Source organism: Apodemus sylvaticus, chromosome 22 (assembly GCF_947179515.1).
Source record: "Apodemus sylvaticus chromosome 22, mApoSyl1.1, whole genome shotgun sequence".
Classification (NCBI taxonomy): domain Eukaryota; kingdom Metazoa; phylum Chordata; class Mammalia; order Rodentia; family Muridae; genus Apodemus; species Apodemus sylvaticus.
This window is the reverse complement of record NC_067493.1, coordinates 30,720,594-30,744,970: the sequence shown is the minus strand read 5'-3', so window position 1 is coordinate 30,744,970 and position 24,377 is coordinate 30,720,594. Positions and strand designations below refer to the sequence as shown.

Sequence of the window (24,377 nt, the reverse complement as noted above, 5' to 3'; positions counted from 1 at the left end):
TGTCACCTTTAACTAAGAAGATAACAGTAAGCAACAATCACTTTTCCTTAATATCTCTCAATATCAATGCTCTCAGTTCTCCTATAAAAAGATGTAGCCTAAAGGACTGGATACAGAAACAGGACCCAACGTTTTGCTGCATACAAGAAACCCACCCCGGTGGCAAAGACAGGTACTATTTAAGAGTCAAAGGATAGAAAACAATTTTCCAAGCACATGGTCCCAAGAAACAAGCTGGAGTGGCCATTCTTTTTTTTTTTTTTTAATTCTTTTTTTTATTCGATATAATTTATTTACATTTCAAATGATTTCCCCTTTTCTAGCCCCCCCCCACTCCCCGAAAGTCCCGTAAGCCCCCTTCTCTTCCCCTGTCCTCCCTCCCACCCCTTCCCAGTTCCCCGTTCTGGTTTTGCCAAATACTGTTTCACTGAGTCTTTCCAGAACCAGGGACCACTCCTGCTTTCTTCTTGTACCTCATTTGATGTGTGGATTATGTTTTGGGTATTCCAGTTTTCTAGGTTAATAACCACTTACTAGTGAGTGCATACCATGATTCACCTTTTGAGTCTGGGTTACCTCACTTAGTATGATGTTCTCTAGCTCCATCCATTTGCCTAAGAATTTCATGAATTCATTGTTTCTAATGGCTGAATAGTACTCCATTGTGTAGATATACCACATTTTTTGCATCCACTCTTCTGTTGAGGGATACCTGGGTTCTTTCCAGCATCTGGCAATTATAAATAGGGCTGCTATGAACATAGTAGAGCATGCATCCTTATTACATGGTGGGGAATCCTCTGGGTATATGCCCAGGAGTGGTATAGCAGGATCTTCTGGAAGTGAGGTGCCCAGTTTTCGTAGGAACCGCCAGACTGCTTTCCAGAGTGGTTGTACCAATTTGCAACCCCACCAGCAGTGGAGGAGTGTTCCTCTTTCTCCGCACCCTCTCCAACACCTGCTGTCTCCTGAATTTTTAATCTTAGCCATTCTGACTGGTGTAAGATGAAATCTTAGGGTTGTTTTGATTTGCATTTCCCTAATGACTAATGAAGTTGAGCATTTTTTAAGATGCTTCTCCGCCATCCGAAGTTCTTCATGTGAGAATTCTTTGTTTAACTCTGTACCCCATTTTTTAATAGGGTTGTTCGGTTTTCTGGAGTCTAACTTCTTGAGTTCTTTATATATATTGGATATTAGCCCTCTATCTGATGTAGGATTGGTGAAGATCTTTCCCCAATTTTTTGGTTGCCGATCTGTCCTCTTGATGGTGTCCTTTGCCTTACAGAAACTCTGTAACCTTATGAGGTCCCATTTGTCAATTCTTGCTCTTAGAGCATACGCTATTGGTGTTCTGTTCAGAAACTTTCTCCCTGTACCGATGTCCTCAAGGGTCTTCCCCAGTTTCTTTTCTATTAGCTTCAGAGTGTCTGGCTTTATGTGGAGGTCCTTGATCCATTTGGATTTGAGCTTAGTACAAGGAGACAAGGATGGATCAATTCGCATTCTTCTGCATGCTGACCTCCAGTTGAACCAGCACCATATGTTGAAAAGGCTATCTTTTTTCCATTGGATGTTTTCAGCCTCTTTGTCGAGGATCAAGTGGCCATAGGTGTGTGGGTTCATTTCTGGATCTTCAATCCTGTTCCATTGATCCTCCTGCCTGTCACTGTACCAATACCATGCAGTTTTTAACACTATTGCTCTGTAGTATTGCTTGAGGTCAGGGATACTGATTCCCCCAGATTTTCTTTTGTTGCTGAGAATAGTTTTAGCTATCCTGGGTTTTTTGTTGTTCCAGATGAATTTGATAATTGCTCTTTCTAACTCTGTGAAGAATTGAGTTGGGATTTTGATGGGTATTACATTGAATCTGTATAGTGCTTTAGGCAAAATGGCCATTTTAACTATATTGATTCTACCGATCCATGAGCATGGGAGGTTTTCCCATTTTTTGAGGTCTTCTTCCATTTCCTTCTTCAGAGTCTTGAAGTTCTTGTCATACAGATCTTTCGCATGTTTGGTAAGAGTCACCCCAAGATACTTTATACTGTTTGTGGCTATTGTGAAGGGGGTCATTTCCCTAATTTCTTTCTCAGCCTGCTTATCCTTTGAGTATAGGAAGGTGGAGTGGCCATTCTTATATGGGATAAAATTGACTTTCAACGAAAAGTTGTCAAAAAAGACAAGGAGGGATACTTCACACTGGCCAAAGGAAAAGTCTACCTAGTCTATCTAGATGAAGTCTCAATTCTGAACATCTATGCTTTGAGTGCAAGGGCACCCACATTCATAAAAGAAACTTTACTAAAGCTCAATGCACACATTGCACCCCACACAATAATAGTGGGAGACTTCAACACCCCACTGTCAAAAATGGACAAATCATGGAACCAGAATCTAAACAGAGATACAGTGAAACTAACTGAAGTTATGGAACAACTGGATCTAACAGATATTTATAGAACATTCCACCCTAAAGTAAAAGAATATACCTTCTCAGCACCTCATGGTACCTTCTTCAAAGAGTTCCACCAGAGAACTCCTAAAGCTGATAAACAACTTCAGCAAAGTGTCTGGATATAAAATTAACTCAAGCAAATCAGTAGCCTTCCTCTACTCAAAGGATAAACAAGATGAGAAAGAAATTAGGGAAATGACACCCTTCACAATAGTCCCAAATAATATTTCATACCCAGGTGTGACCCTGATGAGTGAAGGGTCTATGACAAGAATTTTAAGCTTCTGAAGAAAGAAATCGAAGAAAGTCTCAGAAGATGGAAATCTCTCCCATGTTCATGGATTGGCAGGATCAATAGAGTAAAAATGGCCATCTTGCCAAAAGCAATCGACAGATTCAATGCAATTCGCATCAAAATTCCAAATCAATTCTTCATACATCTGGAAAGAGCAATTCTCAAATTCATCTGGAATAACCAAAAAACCAGGATAGCAAAAACTATTCTCCACAACAAAAGATCTTCTGGAGGAATCACCATCCCTGACCTCAAGCTCTACTACAGAGCAATAGTGATAAAACCTGCTTGGTATTGGTATGCAGACAGGCAGGAAGATCAATGGAATAGAATTAAAGACCCAGAAAAGAACCCATACACATATGGTCACTTGATATTTGACAAAGGAGCTAAAAACATCCAGTGGAAAAAAAGAGAGCATTTTTAACAAATGTTGCTGGATCAACTGGAGGTCTGCATGCAGAAAAATGCAAACGACCCATTCTTATCTCCTTGTACAAAGCTCAAGTCCAAGTGGATCAAAGATCTACACATAAAATCAGACACACTGAAGCTTATAGAGGAGAAAGTGGGGACAAACCTTGAACACATGGGCACAGGGGAAAAGTTTCTGAACAGACCACCAATGGCTTATGCTCTAAGAACAAGAATTGACAAATGGGACGTCATAAAACTGCAAAGCTTCTGTAAGGCAAAGGACATAGTCAATAGAACAAAATGGCAACCAACAAATTGGGAAAAGATCTTTACTAACCCTACATCCGATAGGGGGCTAATATCCAACGTGTACAAAGAACTCAAGAAGTTAGTCTCCAGAGAATGAAATAACCCTATTAAAAATGGGGAACAGAGCTAAAAAGGGAATTCTCAACTGAGGAAACTCAAATGGCTCTAAAGCACCTAAAGAAATGTTCAGCATTCTTAGTTATCAGGGAAATGCAAATCAAAACAACACTGAGATTCCACTTTACACCAGTAAGAATGGCTAAGATGAAAAACTCATGGGACAGCAGATGCTGGAGAGGATGTGGGGAAAGAGGAACACTTCTCCATTGTTGGTGGGATTTCAAGCAGGTAAAACCACTCTGGTAATCAGTTTGGCGATTCCTCAGAAAATTAGACATAGTACTACCTGTGGACCCAGCTATACCACTTCTGGGCATATACCCAGAAAGTGCTCCTACATGTAATAAGGACAAATGCTCCACTATGTTCATAGCTGCCTTATTTATAATAGGCAGAAGCTGGAAAGAACTCAGATGTCCCTGAACAAAGGAATGGATACAGAAACTGTGGTATATATACACAATGGAGTACTATTCAGCTATTACAAGCAATGAATTCATGAAATTCTTAGGCAAATGGATGGAACTAGAAAGTGTCATTCTGAGCGAGGTAACCCAATCACAAAAGAATGCACATGGTATGCACTCACTAATAAGCAGATGCTAGTCCAAAACCTCAAAATAAACAATTTACAATTCACCCAGCACAGGAAAGCTCAAGAAGAAGGAGGACTTCAGTGAGGGTGCTATGGTTCCTCTGAGAAAGGGATTATAATACTCACAGGAGCAGTAAGGGAGGCAATGTGTGGAGCAGAGTCTGAAGTAAAGGCCACCCAGAGACTGCCCTACCTGTGGATTTATCCTATAAACAGTCACCAAAACCCCAACACTATGACAAGAAGCATGTACCAAAAGGAGCATGCCATAGCTGTCTCCAGAGGGGCCCTGCCAGAGCCCTACAAATACAGAGATAGAAACTAGCAACCAACTATTGGACTGGGCTTGGGGTCCCCAACGGATGATCTAGAGGGTGGTCTGGAAGAGCTGAAGGGGTTTACAGCTCCATGGGAAGAACAATGACTTTGGATACCCAGACACGCCAAGACTCCCAGGGACTGAACCATTAACCAAGGGTGTACACATGGTTCCAGCAAAAAATGTGGCAGAGGAATGCCTTGTTGGGCATCAGTGGGAGGAATGGTCTTTGGTCAGGTAAAAGCTCAGTAGAGGCCCCAACAAAGGGAAACAGATGGCAGTGGGGGGTGAGGGGGAGGTGGGAGTGTGTTGGGTAGAGGGGCATATACATGGAGGCATGGTGTGGGAGGAGGGGGAGAGAATCTTTGGGGAGGGGGGCCTTTGGGAAGGGGGAAATTGGGAAAGGTTTTACCATTGGCAATGTAAATGAAGAAGATATTCAATAAAAAATATTTTAAAAAAGATAGAAAAAAGAACCTCAAGTGCTAAAGATACCATAGAAAACATTGACTCAACAGTCAAAGAAAATGCAAAATGCATAGAGGTAATCCAAAACATCAAGGAACTCCAGGACACAATGAGAGGACCAAACCTAAGGATTATAGGTATAGATGAGAGCGAAGATTTCCAACTTAAAGGGCCAGAAAATATCTTCAAAGCAATTATAGAAGAAAACTTCCCTAACCTAGAGAAAGAGATTCCCATGAACATACGAGAAGCCTTCAGAACTCGAAACAGACTGGACCAGAACAGAAAGTCCCCGTGGCACATAATAATGAAAACACCAAACCCACTATAGAAAGAAAGAATATTAAAAGAGTAAGGGAAAAATGGCAAGTAAATTATAAAGGGACACCTATCAGAATTACACCAGACTTCTCACCAGAAACGATGAAAGCTAGAAGATCCTGGGCAGATCTCATACAGACCCTAAGAGAACACAAATGCCAGCCCAGGGTATATACCCAGCAAAACTCTCAATCATCATAGATGGAGAAACCAAGATATTCCATGATAAAACCAAATTTACACAATATCTGTCCACAAATCCAGCACTACAAAGGATAATAGATGGAAATTGTCAACGCAAGGAGGGAAACTATACCCTAGAAAAAACAAAAAAGTGATCTTCTTCCAACAAACCCAAAAGAGGATACCCACACAAACATAAAAATAACATCAAAAATAACAGGAAGCAGCAATTACCATTCCTTAATATTTCTTAACAACAATGGACTCAACTCCCCAATAAAAAAATTAGACTAACAGAAATATTTTTCATGTAAATCTTCAATTTTATAAGAAAATGTTTGTAATTCCCCTTTTAATTAATTTAGTAATGTTTTTATGTATACCATTTTATCTGCATTATTTTTCATGATAATCTTCAATTTTAATGTCTTTTTATATATTTTCTCTATTTTATCAGAAATGTTTTCAATGTAAATCTTTTTATCACAAATGTTTCTAATTCCACTTTCAATTAATTTAGTTTTTATATCTACCATTTTATATGTAAAATTTTCCATGAAATAATCAATTTTAGCGTATTTTTCTATATATTTCTTGAATTTTACCAGAAATATTTTTCATGTAAATCTTCATTTTATCTGAAAATGTGTATAATTACACCTTCAATTAGAATTATCTTTATACATATCATTTTATCTATATAGTTTCCATGATAATTTTTAATTTTAACATGTTTTTTCTATATATTTCTTTAATTTTATTAGAAATATTTTCTATGTAAATGTTCAAGTTTATCAGAAAATGTTTATAATTCCATTTTCAATCAACTTACGAATACTTTTATACCTACCATTATTATATCTATATAAAATTTTCCATGATAATCTTTAATTCTAACATGTTTTTCTACATTTTCTACAATTTTATCAGAAATATTTTCCCATAAATCTTCAGTTCTATCATAAAATGTTTCTATCCCATATTTCAATTAATTTAGCAATGTTTTACATGTCGACCACTTTACTCTTTAATGTTTCATGAAAATCGTCAATTCAAACATGTTTATCTGAAATATTTTCCATGTAAATCTTTAATTTTATAATAAAGTGTTTTTATTTCCCTTTACTCCCCTTTTCAATAAATAAAAAAGAAAGTATTATCTTTGTGCCTCTTACTTTATCTGTATAATTTCCATGATAATCTTTCATTTTAACATGTTTTTCTACATATTTCTTCAATTTTATCAGAAATATTTTCCATGTAAATTTTCAAGTTTATCAGAAAATATTTATAATTCCACTTTCAATCAACTTAGGAATACTTTTATGCCGACCATTATTATATCTCTATAAAATTTTCCATGATAAGCTTAATTCTAACACATTTTTCTACATTTTCCTGCAATTTTATCAGATATATTTTCCATGTAAATCTTTAATTCTATCATAAAATGTTTTTGTTTCATATTTCAATTAAGTTAGCAATGTTTTTTATGTGTACCACTTTACTCTTTAATTTTCCATAAAAATTGTCAATTTTAACATGTTTGTCTATGCATCTCTTCTATTTCTCTGAAATATTTTTCATGTAAATCTTTAATTTTATCATAAAGTGTTTTTACTTCCCTTTTCAATAAAAAATGAAAAAATTTATAAAAATAAATTGTAAAAATGCATGATACATTTATCTAATTCTGGAAATACCTTTAATCACAACACAGTGTTGGCTCTTCTCAAGGGATGTTTTGCGTCTATGAACCTGTTGTGCTCATTTTCATTGTATTTGTATGCTCTATTTCACATCATTGAGGGGAATTCTACTTAGATACTGTAATATAATTCTACTTAAATTATTGTATTATATTTTAGTAGTTGCTTGGTTCAGTGTATTAATATTTTGTGCGTATTTTTGACCATATTTACAATTCCTGCTAGTTTGCAGTTTTCTCTGTCTGATAGATGTCAGTTTGATCCTGGGATTAGAGCATTGTAAACCTAAAAAGAATTTTTGAGATGTCTCACTTTTCTTCTGATTTTAAAATGTAAAAGGTGAGGGGTCAAGGAAGTTAACTCTGAAACTATGCAGCAGGTGACATTGACATCACTGATATATTGGTAACATACATTGACTCAACCTTTTCCAGCCATTGGCCTGGAACCTGAGCAAATCACAGAAGGAATAGCTCTTGGTTGACATCCTGGTGACTTTTATTGTTCTGTCAGAATACAAATAATCATTGCAGGTCAATTTTGTATTTTCATCATGATTTCCTTTCCCCCCTCTAGTACTCTTTCCGTTCCTTACCCCAGTTTTTGAAGCACTTGAAATAACCGTGTTTCCAAAAGATGTTCTAAGGTTTCTTAGAACTTCTGTAGAACGAATGAAGGAGGACCGCATGCAAGAAAAAGTAAAGGTAATAGCTGGTCACGTGAGGATATTCATTTATTTATAGTGTTAAATGTGAATGTGTGCATATTTGTTTTGTATCATTTTAAAAATTAGAGTAGGCTAAGAACTGGGAAATTTTTATAATTTGAGCAAAATGAAGCATTGAGTATAGAGATATGAAATAAGCCAGGGAGAAATTACTTAAAATTAAATTGCATGTGTTACAACCAATATGGCATAAAATAAACATTTTTGAAATGAGAATTATATGCCAGAAAAATCCCTTGCATACAATTTGTGAGGATGTAAATTAATTAGGGGGATTATGAAAAGCTGTCAAAATCTGGTCTTGACATTCAGGCACTGATGTGGGCTGCAGCTTCTGGACAGACCAGAAGTTGAAGACTTCTGGCAATTAACTCTCTCTTACTACTGTTCTGGGAACCAGAGCTCCAGGCTCCTGGCAACTCTTTTGCTCTCCTGAGGCCAAAAGCTGGTGTCTTTTTGCAGTTGACTCCTGCTGATTGCCGTAGGGGATTAGTAAAAGAAAATTTATTAGTTAGGCTCTTTATTCTTTATCTCAGGGGCCTGATAGCTAGCCAGGCAAGAAAATTTGAGCTCATTAAGTCTTTGTGAGTTAGAGTGAAAGGGAAAGAAAGTCATACACACACACACACACACACACACACACACACACACACACACACACACACACTGGATGAAGTAGAAAAAAGTACATTGAACCTTTATTTTTGCTTTCAACTTTTTATACCTTTTTAGACAAAAGTCTTCTATGTAAGGAAAAAAATATCTAATAGATAAATATCACACAAAACGGAGTTACAGCAGAATGTAGATTATAATTTCAAAGTAGTGTTTCATTCTACAAGCTCAAAGCAATAGTTTTAAATGGCTTTATTATAGTGCATACGCCTGTGGCTTTTTCCTTGGACCTGTCCTAGAATGAATGTTTTTCCTTGACCATAATTTGTTGCAAGCCTATTTTTCTTTTCCTAATGCAATTCGCTCATGACACAAATCTCTACTTGCAAAACTCTATTTTTATTCAGCAGAGGGCTTAAAAATTACTGGAACAAATTCTATAAAGGCATTATCAGGAATTATGAAATCATCAATTCATCTAAACAGCATTATTACATGAAAGTACATCTTCATATTGATCTGCAGGAAACTTACCCAATAGAGTGGGCTGAACCTCAGGATTCATTAGGCTATGTAATAGTGGCTTGAAAGCCATATTAGCAGTGTGAATAATCCTGGTTTGAAGTCTTCAGGATCCATGTCTCTAAGAGTGCACCCATTGCAGTCATGCAAAATGCTGAGCTTTCTCCAGAAAACTCACTTGTTTGCCATTGCCTTTCCTGCATGACTCCTGTCAGAAAACTTTCTTTATATACTTCAACTCAGGTTAATATGGTTGAAAAAATATCATCCTTGAATAGTGGCCCTAGTTACTCTGGGCATATAGCTGAACCCTATTCTAGAGTTGCATGTTGTGAACAGCTTTAATGTTGGACCAGGAAATGCTAATGTACAACTATTATTAATGGCAGCTCATTTCTTCAAGGATTAAGGTCTGTGATCTTAGTTTGTAAAAGTGGAAAAGGGTGAGCAAAAAGTTAAAAAACAGAATTCCCATATGATCCAGCCATCTTCCTTCTGGTCATATAATGAGATAAGCTTGTGTGGAAAATATATGTACTCTTATGTGTATTGAAGCTATTTTTAAAATTCCAAAAGCTATTAGAGGAGTGGGCTTAGAAAGTTCTATCATGAATGAATAATATATGTCTGAAAATATGTTTAACCTGATTTGAACAGCGTACATTATATATATGTATCAAACCCCACTGTACTCCTTGATATGTACATTTTTTATTTTTAAAGAATGGCTCAACATAAATATTTAAAATAAGGAGGTAAAAGAGCTGAAGAAACGGCTCAGTCTTTAAAAGTTGACCTTTTTTTGCATAGGATCAGAGATTAAGATCCATACTGAGGTGGGCCTGGGGCTTCATAGTATACTGTAACCTTAGCTTCATGGATCCCAGTGCCATCTTCTGACCTTTATGGACACCAGCACTCATACATGCACATATGCACATAGAGACATACATTAAAATGTATAAATACAAATATATCTTTAAAAATTGTGGAACAAAAGTTACCATAGCTTTTCTTAAAAGGATAATTATTCTATTTAAACATTAGTTTCCAGATATTTTAATTCATTATTGGCAAGGAAAAACCTTCACTTCCAAACCTATTATTTTATAATTTTTCCAAAAGAAATCCGTTTTACGTTATCTGGTGCTGTTCAGTTTGTTTTATTTTCAGTTTCTATTTTTTTGAGGCATACTATGCCTATGTAGTGCAGGTTTGCCTATAACGTTCAGTCAACCTGCCTAAAAAGCTAGGAATACAAGTCTGTCAAACCTGCCTGGTGATCTAAATTAAATTTGAGTCTCTTGTGGCTTGAAGTGGTCCCATGGCTTTTCCAGGTATTCAGACTTTGTTATACATAGCTTAACATCAGAATAAGAAAGTCCATAGGTCAGAGGCGCAGTGTCCCCCCTCCCCCACATGTCACTAATAATCCTAGCATTTTAGTTCTATGTAACATTTCTAGATCCTCACCCCCAAGCTATTGAAGAGATCTGGAAATGGCTGAATTTCATTTATAAGGATATGATTCAGGATTAAGATTGGAGAACACAGATTGAATTCCAGAACTTCTTCCTGGGTAAACACATGTGAGAAGGGAAGGGGCCAACCAGGGTAGCCCAGAATCCAGAGAAATCAGGGTCAAGGGCAGCAAAAACCAGCACCACTAGACACATAACCAGTGTTTACTCAGAAAAGCATTCTGCTGTAAATAGCTGGTATGTGGACATATTTGTTTATCATTAGCTCTGGCACCCTAGTGAGATTTCTGGACTAAAAGAAGTATTATTCTTGAAGTATGGCCCATTCTGCCTTTGTGACTCTCTCTAAACACACAACTGACTTTTCACCTTCCAAAAACTTTTCTTTCAGCAAAGACAAGATTTTCTTCAGCTGATGATAAATTCTCAAATTTCTGGAGACAGAGAGTCTCATCAAGGTAAGCAAAGATGGATCATGTCTACTGATGTGGAACGGCAAAGACAGATATTTATTCTGGAAATATGCAAGAGGCTTTCCATATGGAAGAAAAAAGTCTGAAGATTACAGAATAACAGTTTGGGATACTATATATGCAGCCAGAGGAAATTTCCAGAAGCATAGTATTGTTACTATGTCCAAAGTCTGAAGGGCAGCCAGACGCGTGTGGTTCAGGTCTGGAGGTCATCAGTGATCTCTGAATTTTGTACCACAGAACAAACACCATCTAATCTTCATTTAGACTCATTGATTCAGAAGCTTTGCCTGGAGATTTGCATCTAGACAGCTGGTGAGCAGGAACAGCCCCACAGTGGTAATGGTCCCTGGAAACTCAGGGTGCTAGTCTACCCAGTCTTTGATCTATAGTCAAACTTTGGTTCCCTGTCTAGTTGATAAGGAATGTGTAGAGAAAGCTATGGCACTAAGCACATATTCCATTACTTTTCAGTTTTTGCTCTACTTATTTTCCCATCATGGATGGCTTTTGAGAAAACCATTGTTGTGATACTGAAGAATGATGACTTTTTAATTCCACCAGGTCCTATGCAGCTGTAGTCCCATTATAAAGAAGAGATAGGTGTCTTTCTTTTTGTTTTCTTTTTTCATTTCTCTCCCTTCCTTCCTGACTCTTACTTTATTTCTTCTTTCCTCACTCCCTTCCTTCTATCCTCCAACTTCTCCCACACATTTCTCTCTCTCCAACATAATCATACATTAAACCTGTTCCTTTATCATGGTAATTTATTTTGACATACACATTCAAGTACATTGTCTAGTGTAGAAGCCCTTTAATTTGAACTTCTAAATACTTTCTTAGGCCAATGCAATGTTAATTTATTAGGACTTAGCAGCTTTGTGTCTCTACTTATCTACCACACCCCAGAGTAGGATTCTGAGGTTTTTGCCTCCATACTCTACTTTCATGTATTGGTTATTTTCTTGTTGCTGTGAGAAGGTACATGAGAATCAGAAAACAAAAGAAAGGAGGGTTTAATTTGACTTGTGGTTCAAGCTGATCCCTCATTCATTTTTGGAGACCTGATAACACATAGGACTAGGCATGGTGACAGAAACTGCAGAGTGGACAGGAAGTGTGGCCAGGCTACAAAACCTCAAGGTCCCATCCCACTGACCCACATAATCCAAGGAGGCTACAACTTTCACAAGCATCACCTCTATCTGGGGGACCAAGTGTTCAGTCAGATGAGATTGATAGAATATTTAATATTCAACCCACTACAATAACACAAAGTTCATGTTCACTGAGACAAAGAATCTGACAGACCATCTTTCCATCAAGAACAGCACAAATGTAGTCAATCAACCAGAGTTCTGCAAACCCTTCAAATATTCATTTTCCACTGGGGCTTACTCCTTCAGTTTTGAATTTGCAAGGTTGGAGCAGGCCATATATTTCTAAAGGTCTTACACTACCCACTACTTAGTGCTTAACTGTTCAGTGCTTAACTGAACTGAACTTTTGTGCAGATTGAAACCCAAGTGGAAGGAAAACACTTGTCTGGAGCAGTGTGGTCCACATGAAACATAGCTGGGGAAGTGGAAGAAAGATGACATTTAGCCATGATTTAATAGCTTTGCTAACTTTATTCTGTGGATACAGATTTTTGTGCTTTCCATGCACAATGGTTCTTCCTCTGACATTTTCTTTTCCTGCAACATTAGTGCATTTATAAGGCCAGTCACCACTCCCATAGCTTCTTATTTAGCATAATTTCTCTGATCATCCATTTTGGAAGACTAGCAGTCTTTGCTTACCCAGTGAGATTTTTCAGAAAAATATCACACCTCATGAAAGTTGTTATTTTGATTTGAGGAACATAAGTTTCCTTTGACACTCTGTATTTCATCTTCATTGATGCTGTGACTTTACAGACTATATTGTGAGTATCTTTTAAACAATTGTCTTGAGTTACCTAAGATTTGTGTAGTTCACAGTCCTGTTACTGCTCCACACACACAAGCCTTTGTACTGAATGCTTATTCAAGTGGTTCCAACTATATTTTATCAAGTATTATTTATTTTTTCCTAAGGGAAAATACTAGTCCCCATTTTATTCATAAAAAGAGATTCCAGGGACAAGCTAGGTGTCTACATGGTTGAGAACAGTTACTCTACAGGCACAAGGACTACAATTTGGATTTCCCCAGAACCCACATAAAAAGCCAAACATACCTGAACATCATTGCAAGCCTAATATTTGAGTACCAAGGTAGGAGAATCCTAAAGATCTCTGCCTAACTAGTACAGCAGAGAATGTATGCTTCCAGGTCAGGAAAATATCCTGTTGCAAGGAAATAATACAGAAAATAACAGAGAAAGACATCAAAAAAGGCATCACCCTGGATTGGAAATGTGAACATTGACCAATCATGTATCTGGATAGTCAGCTCTGTTGAGTCTGCTCTTACTTGCACATCATGTTTCACATGAATATACCACACACACATCACACTGACACACATACTACATTCACACACATACACCCCACACTTATACATACACACATACCACACTCACATACACTTAAACACATGGCACACCCATATACACTCACATGCACCTACATACACTTATATATACACCACTTATATACTAACACATACACACAAACACAAACACTGAACATACCATTTATATGTAGACAAACACAAACACACACTGAAAATACTACTTACACATACACAAGCACATGCATATATACATATCAAATATATCACTCACATGTACACACACATACACACTCACATACACTCAAACATACACTACTCATATATTCACACATACATAAACACATGCATACATGCATAATATTTTTTTATAAGCAAAATAAAAGTTTAAATATACCACACTTGCCTGTCTTTAAAGGAGTATGGGATAATTTTTATCCCAATAAAGGGAAGAAATAAAAATGAAGAAAAAATGTAGATATTGTCCACAATCATGTCTAGTCATCCAGGGGACTGCTAAAGACACTGTGCCATACTAGGAGGACATGCTTCTTTCTAGATTGCCCAGCTGTGGCACTGTTGAAATGATGAGATGAGGAACAGATTGGGGAAAAGAGTAGTGTACACTTAAAGAAACTGGATTAGCCCAGCTATGGTGGCACACGCTGGTAGGATTTGCTGAAGGGGGCAGAGGCAGAGGTAGGAGGAACATGAGTTTGAGACTAGCCTGGGCTACACATTTAAATAAAGAAAAAAGGAAACTGGATGAAAATGACTTTTTTATTTTACTCTGTTGTCAGGGAATGAAAAACAAACCTGATATGACCCTGAATTGTTTTTCCTGTTCTCTGTAGAGATTTGTGATCTTTCTGTTGCTCCTCATCTAAACCCTGATTTATATTCACATCTGTCACCTAAAATATATGTTCTAGACGGATGAGATAGCTCAACATCTAGACACTTGCTGCTAAGCCCCAAAAAACCTGAGTTAAAACTCTAAGACCCAAATAGTAGAAAAAAAGAATTCACAATTGCAAGATTTCCTCTGACTTCTAAACACATGCTTTGGTATGCTGGAGTCTACACACACACACACACACACACACACACACACACACACACACACACATACACACACATCAACCAATCTGTCAGTCAATCAATTAATCAACCAATCAACCAACCAACCAACCAACCAACCAACCAACCAACCAACCAACCAACCAACTAACCAGCCAACCAACCAACCAATTAATCAATCAATGTAAAAATAAATGAAATGTACTTTCTTCCCCTTCAGGTTTATCTGACCTGGAGATTGTGGCTCAGTCCATTTTCTTTATTTTTGCCGGCTATGAGACCACTAGCAGTACACTTTCCTTTGCTTTGTATTTGCTGGCCACTCATCCTGATGTCCAGAAGAAACTGCAGGATGAAATTGATGCAGCTCTGCCCAATAAGGTGAGAAGATGGGACCTGGAGAGGGCAGTAGGGAGAAACATTGACTTGAATGGCTTCTTATCACATTTAGTGAGAAATTTTCAACAAAGTTATAGATTCCTTCACCATATTTACTTAAGAATGTTGAAAAGAGCAATCAATAGGAAACCAGCATCAGATACTACTTTTAGCAAGATAACATCATTGTAGAATGAATGTCAGTATGGTTTCTAGCAAGAAACACCCATAAATATTGCAATGGCACGGAAGTGTGAGCATTGGTTAGTCAAATATCTGGATAGTCAGTTCTGTTGCTATCATGAACTGTTCTCTTACCTGCTTTCAGTTGAGTATGACTGGTTTTGGCTGTGCTTTGCTAAGCAGATGGATTTGGTGCAGCCCCACATATAACTTTCTACTCATAGGTGGTTCCTAAGTAATATTCTTAACCCTACATACAGTCTGTCCAAAAATCTGGTAAAGTAATAGTCACATTGGTCTTTATAACTCTTCCCAAACTGGGAGGCTGTAGGGTGTGAGGTTGCCTAGTCTGATAACCCCTAAAGTCTATTAAACCTACTCGATAACCCCTAAAGATACAGAAGCAGTCATTAAAAGTCTACCAACAAAAAAAGCCCAGGACCAGATAGTTTTAGTGCAGAATTCTACCAGAATTTCAAAGAAGAGCTAATACCAATGCTTCTCAAACTATTCAACAAAATATAAACAGAAGGAACACTGCCAAACTCATTCTATTAGGCCACAGTCACCCTGATACCTAAACTATACAGAGACTCAAGAAAGAAAGAGAACTTCAGACATATTTTTCTTATTGAGCATTGATGTGAAAACATTCAATAACATATTTGCAAACCAAATCCAGGAACACATAAAACATATCATCCATCAAGATTAAGTAGGCTTCATCCCAGGGATGCAGGGATGCTTTAATATGCCAAAACCTTTCAAGGTAATCCACCATATGAAAAAACTGAAAGAAAAAAATCACATAATTATCTCATTAGACACTGAACAAAAACCAGCACCCCTTCATGTCAAAGATATTAGAGAAACCATGGATACAGGGCACATACCTAAACAAAATTAAAACAATATATAGCCAGACAATAGTCAACATCAAACTAAATGGAGAAAAACTTCCAGCAGTTCCTCTAAAATCATGGACAAGACAAGGGTGCTCATTCTCTTCCGAATCTATTTAATATACTACTCAAAGTTCTAGCCAGAGCAATAAAACAACTAAAGGAGATGCAGGGAATACAAATTGGAAAGGAAGAAGTCAAACCATCACTATTTGCAGATATGAAAGTGTACATAAGTGACTCCCAAAACTCTACAAGAGAACTACCACAGCTGATCAACACTTTCAGAAAAGTAGTTGGATACTGAATTAATTCAAAGAAATCTGTCATCCTTCATTATACAAATGATAAATGGGCTGAGAAAGAAATTAGGGAAACAACGCCCTTTACAATAGCCTTGAATAATAAAAACATTTGGTGTAACTCTCCCAAGCAAGTGAAAGATCTGTATGACAAAAAAATCCCTGAAGAAGGAAATTGAAGAAGATATCAGAAGATGGAAAGATCTCCCATGCTCATGGATAGGTAAGATTAACACAGTACAAATGTCCATCTTACCAAAACAATCTACAGATTCAATGCAATCCCCATCAAGATTCCATCACAATTTTTTTATAGACCTTGAAACAGAATTTCTCAAGGTCATATGGAAAAACAAAAAAACCCAGAATAGTCAAAATGACCGTGAACAATAGAAGAACTTTGGAGGAATCACCATCCCTGATGTCAAGCTGTACTACAGAGTAATATTGATAAAAAATGCATGGCATTGGTAAAGAACCAGATACATTGATCAACAGAATAAAACTGAAGACCCCAAAATAAACCCACACACTTATGGACACTTGATTTTTGATAAAGAAGCCAAAACCATACAATGGGAAAAGAAAGCATCTTCAACAAGTGGTGCTTTTCTAACAAGATGTCTGCATGTACAAGAATGAAAATAAATCCATATTCATCATCCTGCACAAAACTCAAGTTCAAGTGGTTGAAGGAGATCAACATAAAAACAGATATACTAAATCTTTTAAAAATATTTTAATTGAAATATAACTATATCACATTCCCTCTTCTTTTTTCTCCCTCCAGCCTATGCCTTAAACATGTCCCCCCTCACTAGCATGTTTATAACCCCCTTTGATAAATACTGTTACAGAAATATGTGCATATGTTTCTATGTATGTGTACACATACACAGACACTTACACAACCTCCTGAGTCCATTTTTACTGTTTATATGTATATGTTTTCAAGACTAGTTGCTCTGTGATGAACAACCAATTAGAAGTCTCACCCTTGAGAGAGGCTAATTCTCCAGCTGTCACTGATTGCCTGAAGTTTTTTGTCTAGGAGTGGGACCAAGTGAAATGATCTCCATCCATGTTAACATGTCTATTAATATTGCCACTGTTCGGGTCTTGCTCATGCATCCATTTCTAAGATAGACCAATTTACAGCAGATTTCTACCTTCTCTTCTCCATGTTCTCTGAACTATAAGGGCAGGAGCTGTAATGTAGTTGTATCTGTTGCTTCTGAGCTCCACATGATCCATTGATCCATATTTTGTGTCCAGCTGTGGTTTCCAGTGATGATCTCCATTTGATGTAAAGAGGGGCTTTTTTTTGTGAACTGTAGGAGATATTTTATAAATAAATGGAATAGTTTTTCAATCTTATATATAATAAAAAGAATAATACTGCAAAGTATTTGCAATAAGATAAAGATTTGCTTAAAGGCTGGAAAGATGACTCATCAGTTAAGAGCTTGGCTGCTCTTTCAGAGGACCTTAGTTCAGTTCCTAATCCCTACATCAGGACGCTCACAACCCCCTGTAGCTGCAGTTCAAGAGGCTCTGATGCCCTTTTCTGTCCCCCCAGAGCACATGAACCCCCATGCACAAATCTCTACACAGATACATATATAAATAAATATCATGTTTTAAAGATACATACACATAAATAAAAATAAAGCTTTTTAAAAATAGAGATTTTCTTCATCTACGTTTTATAGACTTTCATGTACATGTATGGCTTTGTTGTGAAAAGTAACACTAACTGTGGCATCTTGTCATGCACTTTTCATTGTCTGTTAGTAATGTTTCTTGACATAAGAAAAAAACGTAATACATGATAATTTTGAGGATTCAAGGTTTTAGGCTTGGGATTATCCTAAAGAATTGCTTCTCAAAGGGATATTGAACAGGTGGAAGGATATGAGTTATTAAAATGCTGTATACACGCTACGTTTCTTTATCAGTAAGATTTATTATGTGGTACTCCAAACAAAACACCACAGTAGTACTCCATAGTTCAAAATTAACTCTGTCCCTCTGCTTCCCATTCCTTCCCCCTCTCTCTCCATCTTCTCCTCTTCCTTCCTACCCATCCAGGCACCTGTCATCTATGATGCCCTAGTACAGATGGAGTATATGGACATGGTGGTGAATGAAACTCTCAGATTATATCCAGTAGGTGGAAGACTCGAGAGAGTCTGTAAGAAAGATAGTGAAATCAATGGGGTGTTCATTCCCAAAGGGACTGTGGTGATGATACCAACCTTTGCTCTTCACAAAGACCCGAAGTGCTGGCCAGAGCCTGAAAAATTTTGCCCTGAAAGGTACAAAGATGTGAGAAAGAGAAAATATTCTCATCCAGACGAATTCAAACATGATATGTTCTCTCTTGGTATTGAAGATGTTTGCTGCAACAACAGTCTCTCTCTCTCTCTCTCTCTCTCTCTCTCTCTCTCTCTCTCTCTCTCTCTCTCTCTCTCTCTCTCTCTCTCTCGTCTTTCTGCCTTCCTACCAGTCTATGTAAACTTTTAAGAATATATGACACCTGCCATAGTTTCCTTGGTACTATCTTTTTTTAATGTATTTTGCTTTTCTTTCATCTCAGGTTTTTTTCTTGCCATTCCCATTAGCTGTCCCCATCACCTTTAGAGAGCATCTGAGTTTCCCATTTCACTAGAGTGTTTCTCCTAGATATTCTATTATGGCTGTAATGGTGTTGCCATGTGCCTAGAGGCCCTTCTCCACTATGGTTAAAGCAGCTCTGCTGACGACAGAGGAGATCATGGGTCCACAGACTACTGTCTCTAGCTGCCATTCTAGCCAGCTCCCTTACATTCAATGACTCTTCTAAGGATATACCACATGCTTCTCTAGAGGCCTGAAGTAGCTTTCTTTGGAGGTGGCTTGAGTATATATTCTTCTGGAAAATTTGGAATCAAGGTCAGGTTTCAGTCAGATTTTACATCTAAAATACTATTTTCTTGATTTCCTGTTAGTAACCAAAACAGAAAGTTGAGATTTTAACACAGTGGCTAGCAAGTCAGAGGACCTATGATCTAGATATATATTATCCACTAACAGTGGACTTTCTGTTGTCAATATACATGTCCTAGTCTTTGTGGAATACCTGTTACCGCCATAATATTTACTGAGGGGGTCAATGGGGTGGTTCATCCAAGATGATTTCTGTGTTTTCTCCAGTTTCATTAGTTCAATCACCTGTAGCATTGTGATGATAAAAGACCAAACAATTGATTATATTTATGTTAGATTCTTTTAATAATTAAATATATATTACATGCCTACTTTGTATGAGAGACTGCTCCAAGCACTGATAAAATCCAAATATTAATATATATCTACTATAGAGAATGTTTGACAAAAGTTGAAGAGTAATCTATAGAAATTAATAAACACAACACTCTAAATGAATCTTTCTCTATGCTTGAAGCAACCATTCACCCATATCAGCACCTGTTCCACATACATCTTCTACAACTCTCTCAGCTTTCATGTGGAGTGTGTGTGCATGCGTGTGTGTGTGTGTGTGTGTGTGTGTGATATGTATACACCTGTATGTGTAACACCACCAAGAATTTTCTTCAAAATATAAAATACAATTTGAAATACATAATCATATTCCAATTATCATCTTCTTCAAATTAGTATTCTTCTCTTAAATATTTAAATGATATCAAATTCAAATTAAATTCATCTACCCCTCTAGAATTTTATACCCAAGGAAATATATAAAGAAATGTTTGATAAGGACATTATAGTGGATTGACTTTGTATATTTTGTTAAATATCTGACTTAAATATTCAATAAGGAAGGAAAGAAAGTAGTATGAAGCAAAAAATGTAGAAGGAAGGAGAAGCACAGTAAGAAAAAGGAGGGAGGAAGGAGAATAAGGAGAAAGAAAGAAATGAATGGAAAGGTAGAGAGGGGGGAAAGATGGCAGGAAGAAATGGAGGAGGAAGAATGAAGGGGAGGAAGCTGAAAGGAAGAGTGAAAGAGCTGGCAAAAGAAAAGAAAGACAGGAAATGTACTAAAAAAGAAAAGGTGTAATTAAGAGGAGAGAATCATAGAGTGAAAGGGAAAAAACTTTTGGTCAACTGAACCCAATGGGCAAGTGACCAGCAGAAATGTGACCCACAGCAAGGACTTGCTTTCCTTTCATTTGTTTTATTTCTTATATTCCAGAATATGAATGCAAGACTGTACTAAATGCACTTTTCTTGTTCAACAATAAGTTTTCTTAATCTGGGTGTGGCGGCCCATCTCTTTAATCCCAGTACTTGGGAGCCAAAGGAAGGTAGATCTCTGTGAGTTTGAAGCCAGCTTTTTCTACATAGAGAGTCTCAGACACCCAGGGCTACATTCTAAGACCTTGTGTTAAAAAACAGATAGATAGATAGACAGACAAACAGACAGACAATAAATATTTTGTGCAGAATTCTTGATACAGCTAAAAGTGTCTCCATGTTAAAGGGAAAGGAATAGGCCTGCAACTTCTATAGTGCATCTCACGCTCCAAGGCCTAGGTAACATTACAGAAGAGGGGGCAGACAGATTGTACTGGCTGGAGGGTTGGTAGGTATGCTATAGAATGTCTTCCCTGATCCTGGGAAATGATATTCCCAGTTCCATCATAACTGCAAAGCATCTATGAACACATGAAAAAGACTTGCACATATCAGAAAAAAGTGAGCCATGAAAGTAGGAGGATGACTAGCTGGGAAGAATGGAATGAAAGGAACGGGATCACAGTGTGTTGTATACAATTAAGAAACTTCCAAAAACTAACTCTACAAAGCTCAGCATGAAGATATCTACATGCAACCCTAGCAAGCATCCTGTCTACTACTGCTTGTGGGCAGCTAAAAGATATCAAGCAAGTGGTTGTTGTGGGTTTTATGCTTCAATAACTTGCCTTTATCTACTTCTGTGGGACCAGGTTCAGCAAGAAGAATCAGGACAGCATCAAACCTTACACGTACCTGCCCTTTGGGAAAGGACCCAGGAACTGTATTGGCATGAGGTTTGCTCTCATGAACATGAAAGTTGCTCTTGTCAGAGTCCTGCAGAACTTCTCCTTCCAACCTTGTAAGGAAACTCAGGTCGGTGTGATTTCTCAATAACTTACATGTAATTTGGTGTTTTTTTTTATTCGATATAATTTATTTACATTTCAAATGATTTCCCCTTTTCTAGCGTAATTTGGTGTTTTAATTGGGGGGCATCTATGTGCAAAGAAGTATATGCTTGCTCGCATTTTAATTTATTCTGAGTCAAGTAACTTCTTTTGTGACTGTGGATGGTTAGGTTCTGCAGTTTAGCAACTGTATCTTTTGCTTAAAAAAAGTATAACCATTCTCTAAACTCAGGGGCTGGAGAGTGGTTCATTCAGGGAATTGTCTTCATTGTAAGCAAGAAGATTTGGAGCTTGATACCCCAGGGAACGGGCATGCCCAAGGATGGATAGGATGGAGGTGGGTGGGTGGGTGTGGGAGCACCCTCTCAGAAACAAAGTGGATGAGGTAAAGGATCCTAGGAGGGCACTGGGAGGGGGCAACACTGAATGTATATAAAAATAATTAAAAATTAATAATATTATAGAAAAATGTATGCCAATTTTCTAAATTTAGGGCCTGGAAAGTAGTGCATTTAGGAAAATGTTTGTGTTGTGAGCATGAAGACTCGAGTTTTATACTCAGAGCCCAAATTTGTAAAACCTTGTATGGCTCTTAGGGAATGACACCCGAAGAAAGAATAGTTTTCACGTGCTTATGTGTCATATTCTTCCTTAATGAATCTCTTTCTTGCTCTGTGCTTGGTGACACCTCATTACTTGACCCTCACTGTGCTTTATGCAACTGTTGCAGATTCCCTTAAAACTAAGAAAGAAAGGATTTTTTCAACCAGAAAAACCCATCATTCTAAGGGCTGTATCAAGAGATTGAACCATACGTGGAACTTGACATTGCACCTACTGTAACGCAGTGTTTCAGGGCACCATAAGCCAACTCATTTGTGAAGAAAATGCAGAAATGAAGATGGGATTGATTCTCTTCATCTACGGGGGACTCTGGGCCTTCACCCAGCTGCTCACTTCCTCTAGTCACCAAAGTTCAACAATCACATGCTTCCCAAAATAGACAAAAGCAAGAGTACTTTGTGTTTATTTCAGTTTGTTTTAGTTTGGATTTGGTTAGATTTAGATAGCTGGTTTGTTGTTTTGGGAACAGTGTCACATTTACCCCAGGCTGGATTTGAACTCACAACATAGCAGTGGATATCCTGGAGCCCTTTATATCACCTTCCAAATGCTGAATTATAGTTTGGCACTACTGAGCCCAGCTAAACTGTCACCTCACAGAAGAATGACAGTTGTCTTTGTTAGATAGCAATGGTGCTCTTGTTTGTTTGGATGTTTTTGCCAAATTAGATCTTCTTTAATCCTACATCTGACAGAGGGCTAGTATCTCAAATATATAAAGAACTTAAGAAGTTAGACAACAACAACCCACTTAACCCAATTTAAAAAATGAGGTACAGAGAAAAATAATTCTCAACAGAAGATTGTTGAATGACTGAGAAGCACCTAAAGAAAAATGTTCAAAATCCTTAGTCATAAAGGAAATGCAAATAAAATGACTCTGAGATTTCACTTCACACCCATGCATTCAGAATGACTAAGATTAAAAATTTAAGAGATAGCACATGCTGGTGAGGTTGTAGAGGATGCACACATGTCTTAATTATGGTTTCTATTGCTGTAATATACCTCCATGACAAAATGCATCATGTGGAGGGAAAAATTTATCCCTCTTACAGTTTTTCATCAGTCCACCTGCTATAGATTTCAGGACAAGACTTCAAGGCAGGAACCTGGAGGTTGGAACTGAAGCAGAGGCCATGGAGAAACACTTCTTACTAATTTGCTCCTTCCGGGTTGCTCAGTCTGCTTTCTTATACAACTCAGGACCACTTTACCAGAGGTGACACTCTCCACTGTTGGCTGGGCTTCCCACATCAATCATTAATCAAGAAAACACGCATTGGGCGTGGTGGCCTACAGTAATCCAAGAACGCTAGAGGCAAAAGCAGGTGTCTCTCTATGAGTTCTAGTCCAGCCAGGGCTACACATTGAGGGTTGGGTGGGAAAACAGGGGGAGGGAAGGGGACTGATGAGACTTTCGGGGAGTGGGGGTCCAGAAAAGGGGAAATCATTTGAAATGTAAATAAATATATCAATAAAAAAAGTCTATGGTGAATGAGAGTTTTGCTGGGTATAGTAGTCTTGGCTGACATTTGTGTTCTCTTAGAGTCTGCATGAGATCTGCCCAGGATCTTCTAGCTTTCATGGTCTCTGGTGAGAAGTCTGGTGTGATTCTGATAGGTCTTCCTTTATATGTTACTTGGCCTTTCTCTCTTACTGCCTTTAATATTCTTTCTTTGTTTAGTGCATTTGGAGTTTTGATTATTATGTGACGGGAGGTATTTCTGCTCAGGTCCAGTCTGTTTGGAGTTCTGTAGGCTTCTTGTATATTCATAGGCATCTCTCTCTTTAAGTTAGGAAAGTTTTCTTCCATAATTTTGTTGAAGATATTTGCTGGCCCTTTCTGTTGTAAATCTTCACTCTCATCTATACCTATAATCCTTAGGTTTGGTCTTCTCATTGTATCCTGGATTTCCTGGATGTTCTGGGATACAAGCTTTTTGCATTTTGTATTTTCTTTGACAGTTGAGTCAATGGTTTCTATGGTATCTTCGGCATCTGAGATTCTTTCTTCCATCTCTTGTATTCTGTTGTTTATATTTGCATCTATGGCCCCTGATTTCTTCTCAAGGTTTTCTATCTCCAAAGTTGTCTCCCTTTGTGATTTCTTAGTTGTTTCTACTTCTGTTTTTAGGTCCAGGATGGTTTCGCTCAGTTCCATCATTTTTTTGTCTGTGTTTTCCTGTAATTCTTTAAGAGATTTTTGTGTTTCCTCTTTCATGACTTCTGCCTGTTGACTCAAGTT

General features: G+C 37.5%; 1 protein-coding gene across 1 annotated transcript in view; it reads left to right on the top strand.

The window, feature by feature from the left end:
- LOC127672700 (cytochrome P450 3A9-like) overlaps positions 1 to 22,313 on the top strand; it is a 42,600-nt gene extending 20,287 nt beyond the window's left edge. The window contains exons 8-13 of the mRNA XM_052168011.1: positions 7,774 to 7,901; positions 10,934 to 11,000; positions 14,811 to 14,971; positions 18,447 to 18,673; positions 21,308 to 21,470; positions 22,236 to 22,313. Of these exons, the coding sequence (XP_052023971.1) occupies positions 7,774 to 7,901; positions 10,934 to 11,000; positions 14,811 to 14,971; positions 18,447 to 18,673; positions 21,308 to 21,470; positions 22,236 to 22,313 (824 nt within the window). The remainder of the gene's footprint in view (positions 1 to 7,773; positions 7,902 to 10,933; positions 11,001 to 14,810; positions 14,972 to 18,446; positions 18,674 to 21,307; positions 21,471 to 22,235) is intronic.
- Positions 22,314 to 24,377: the final 2,064 nt, after the last annotated feature.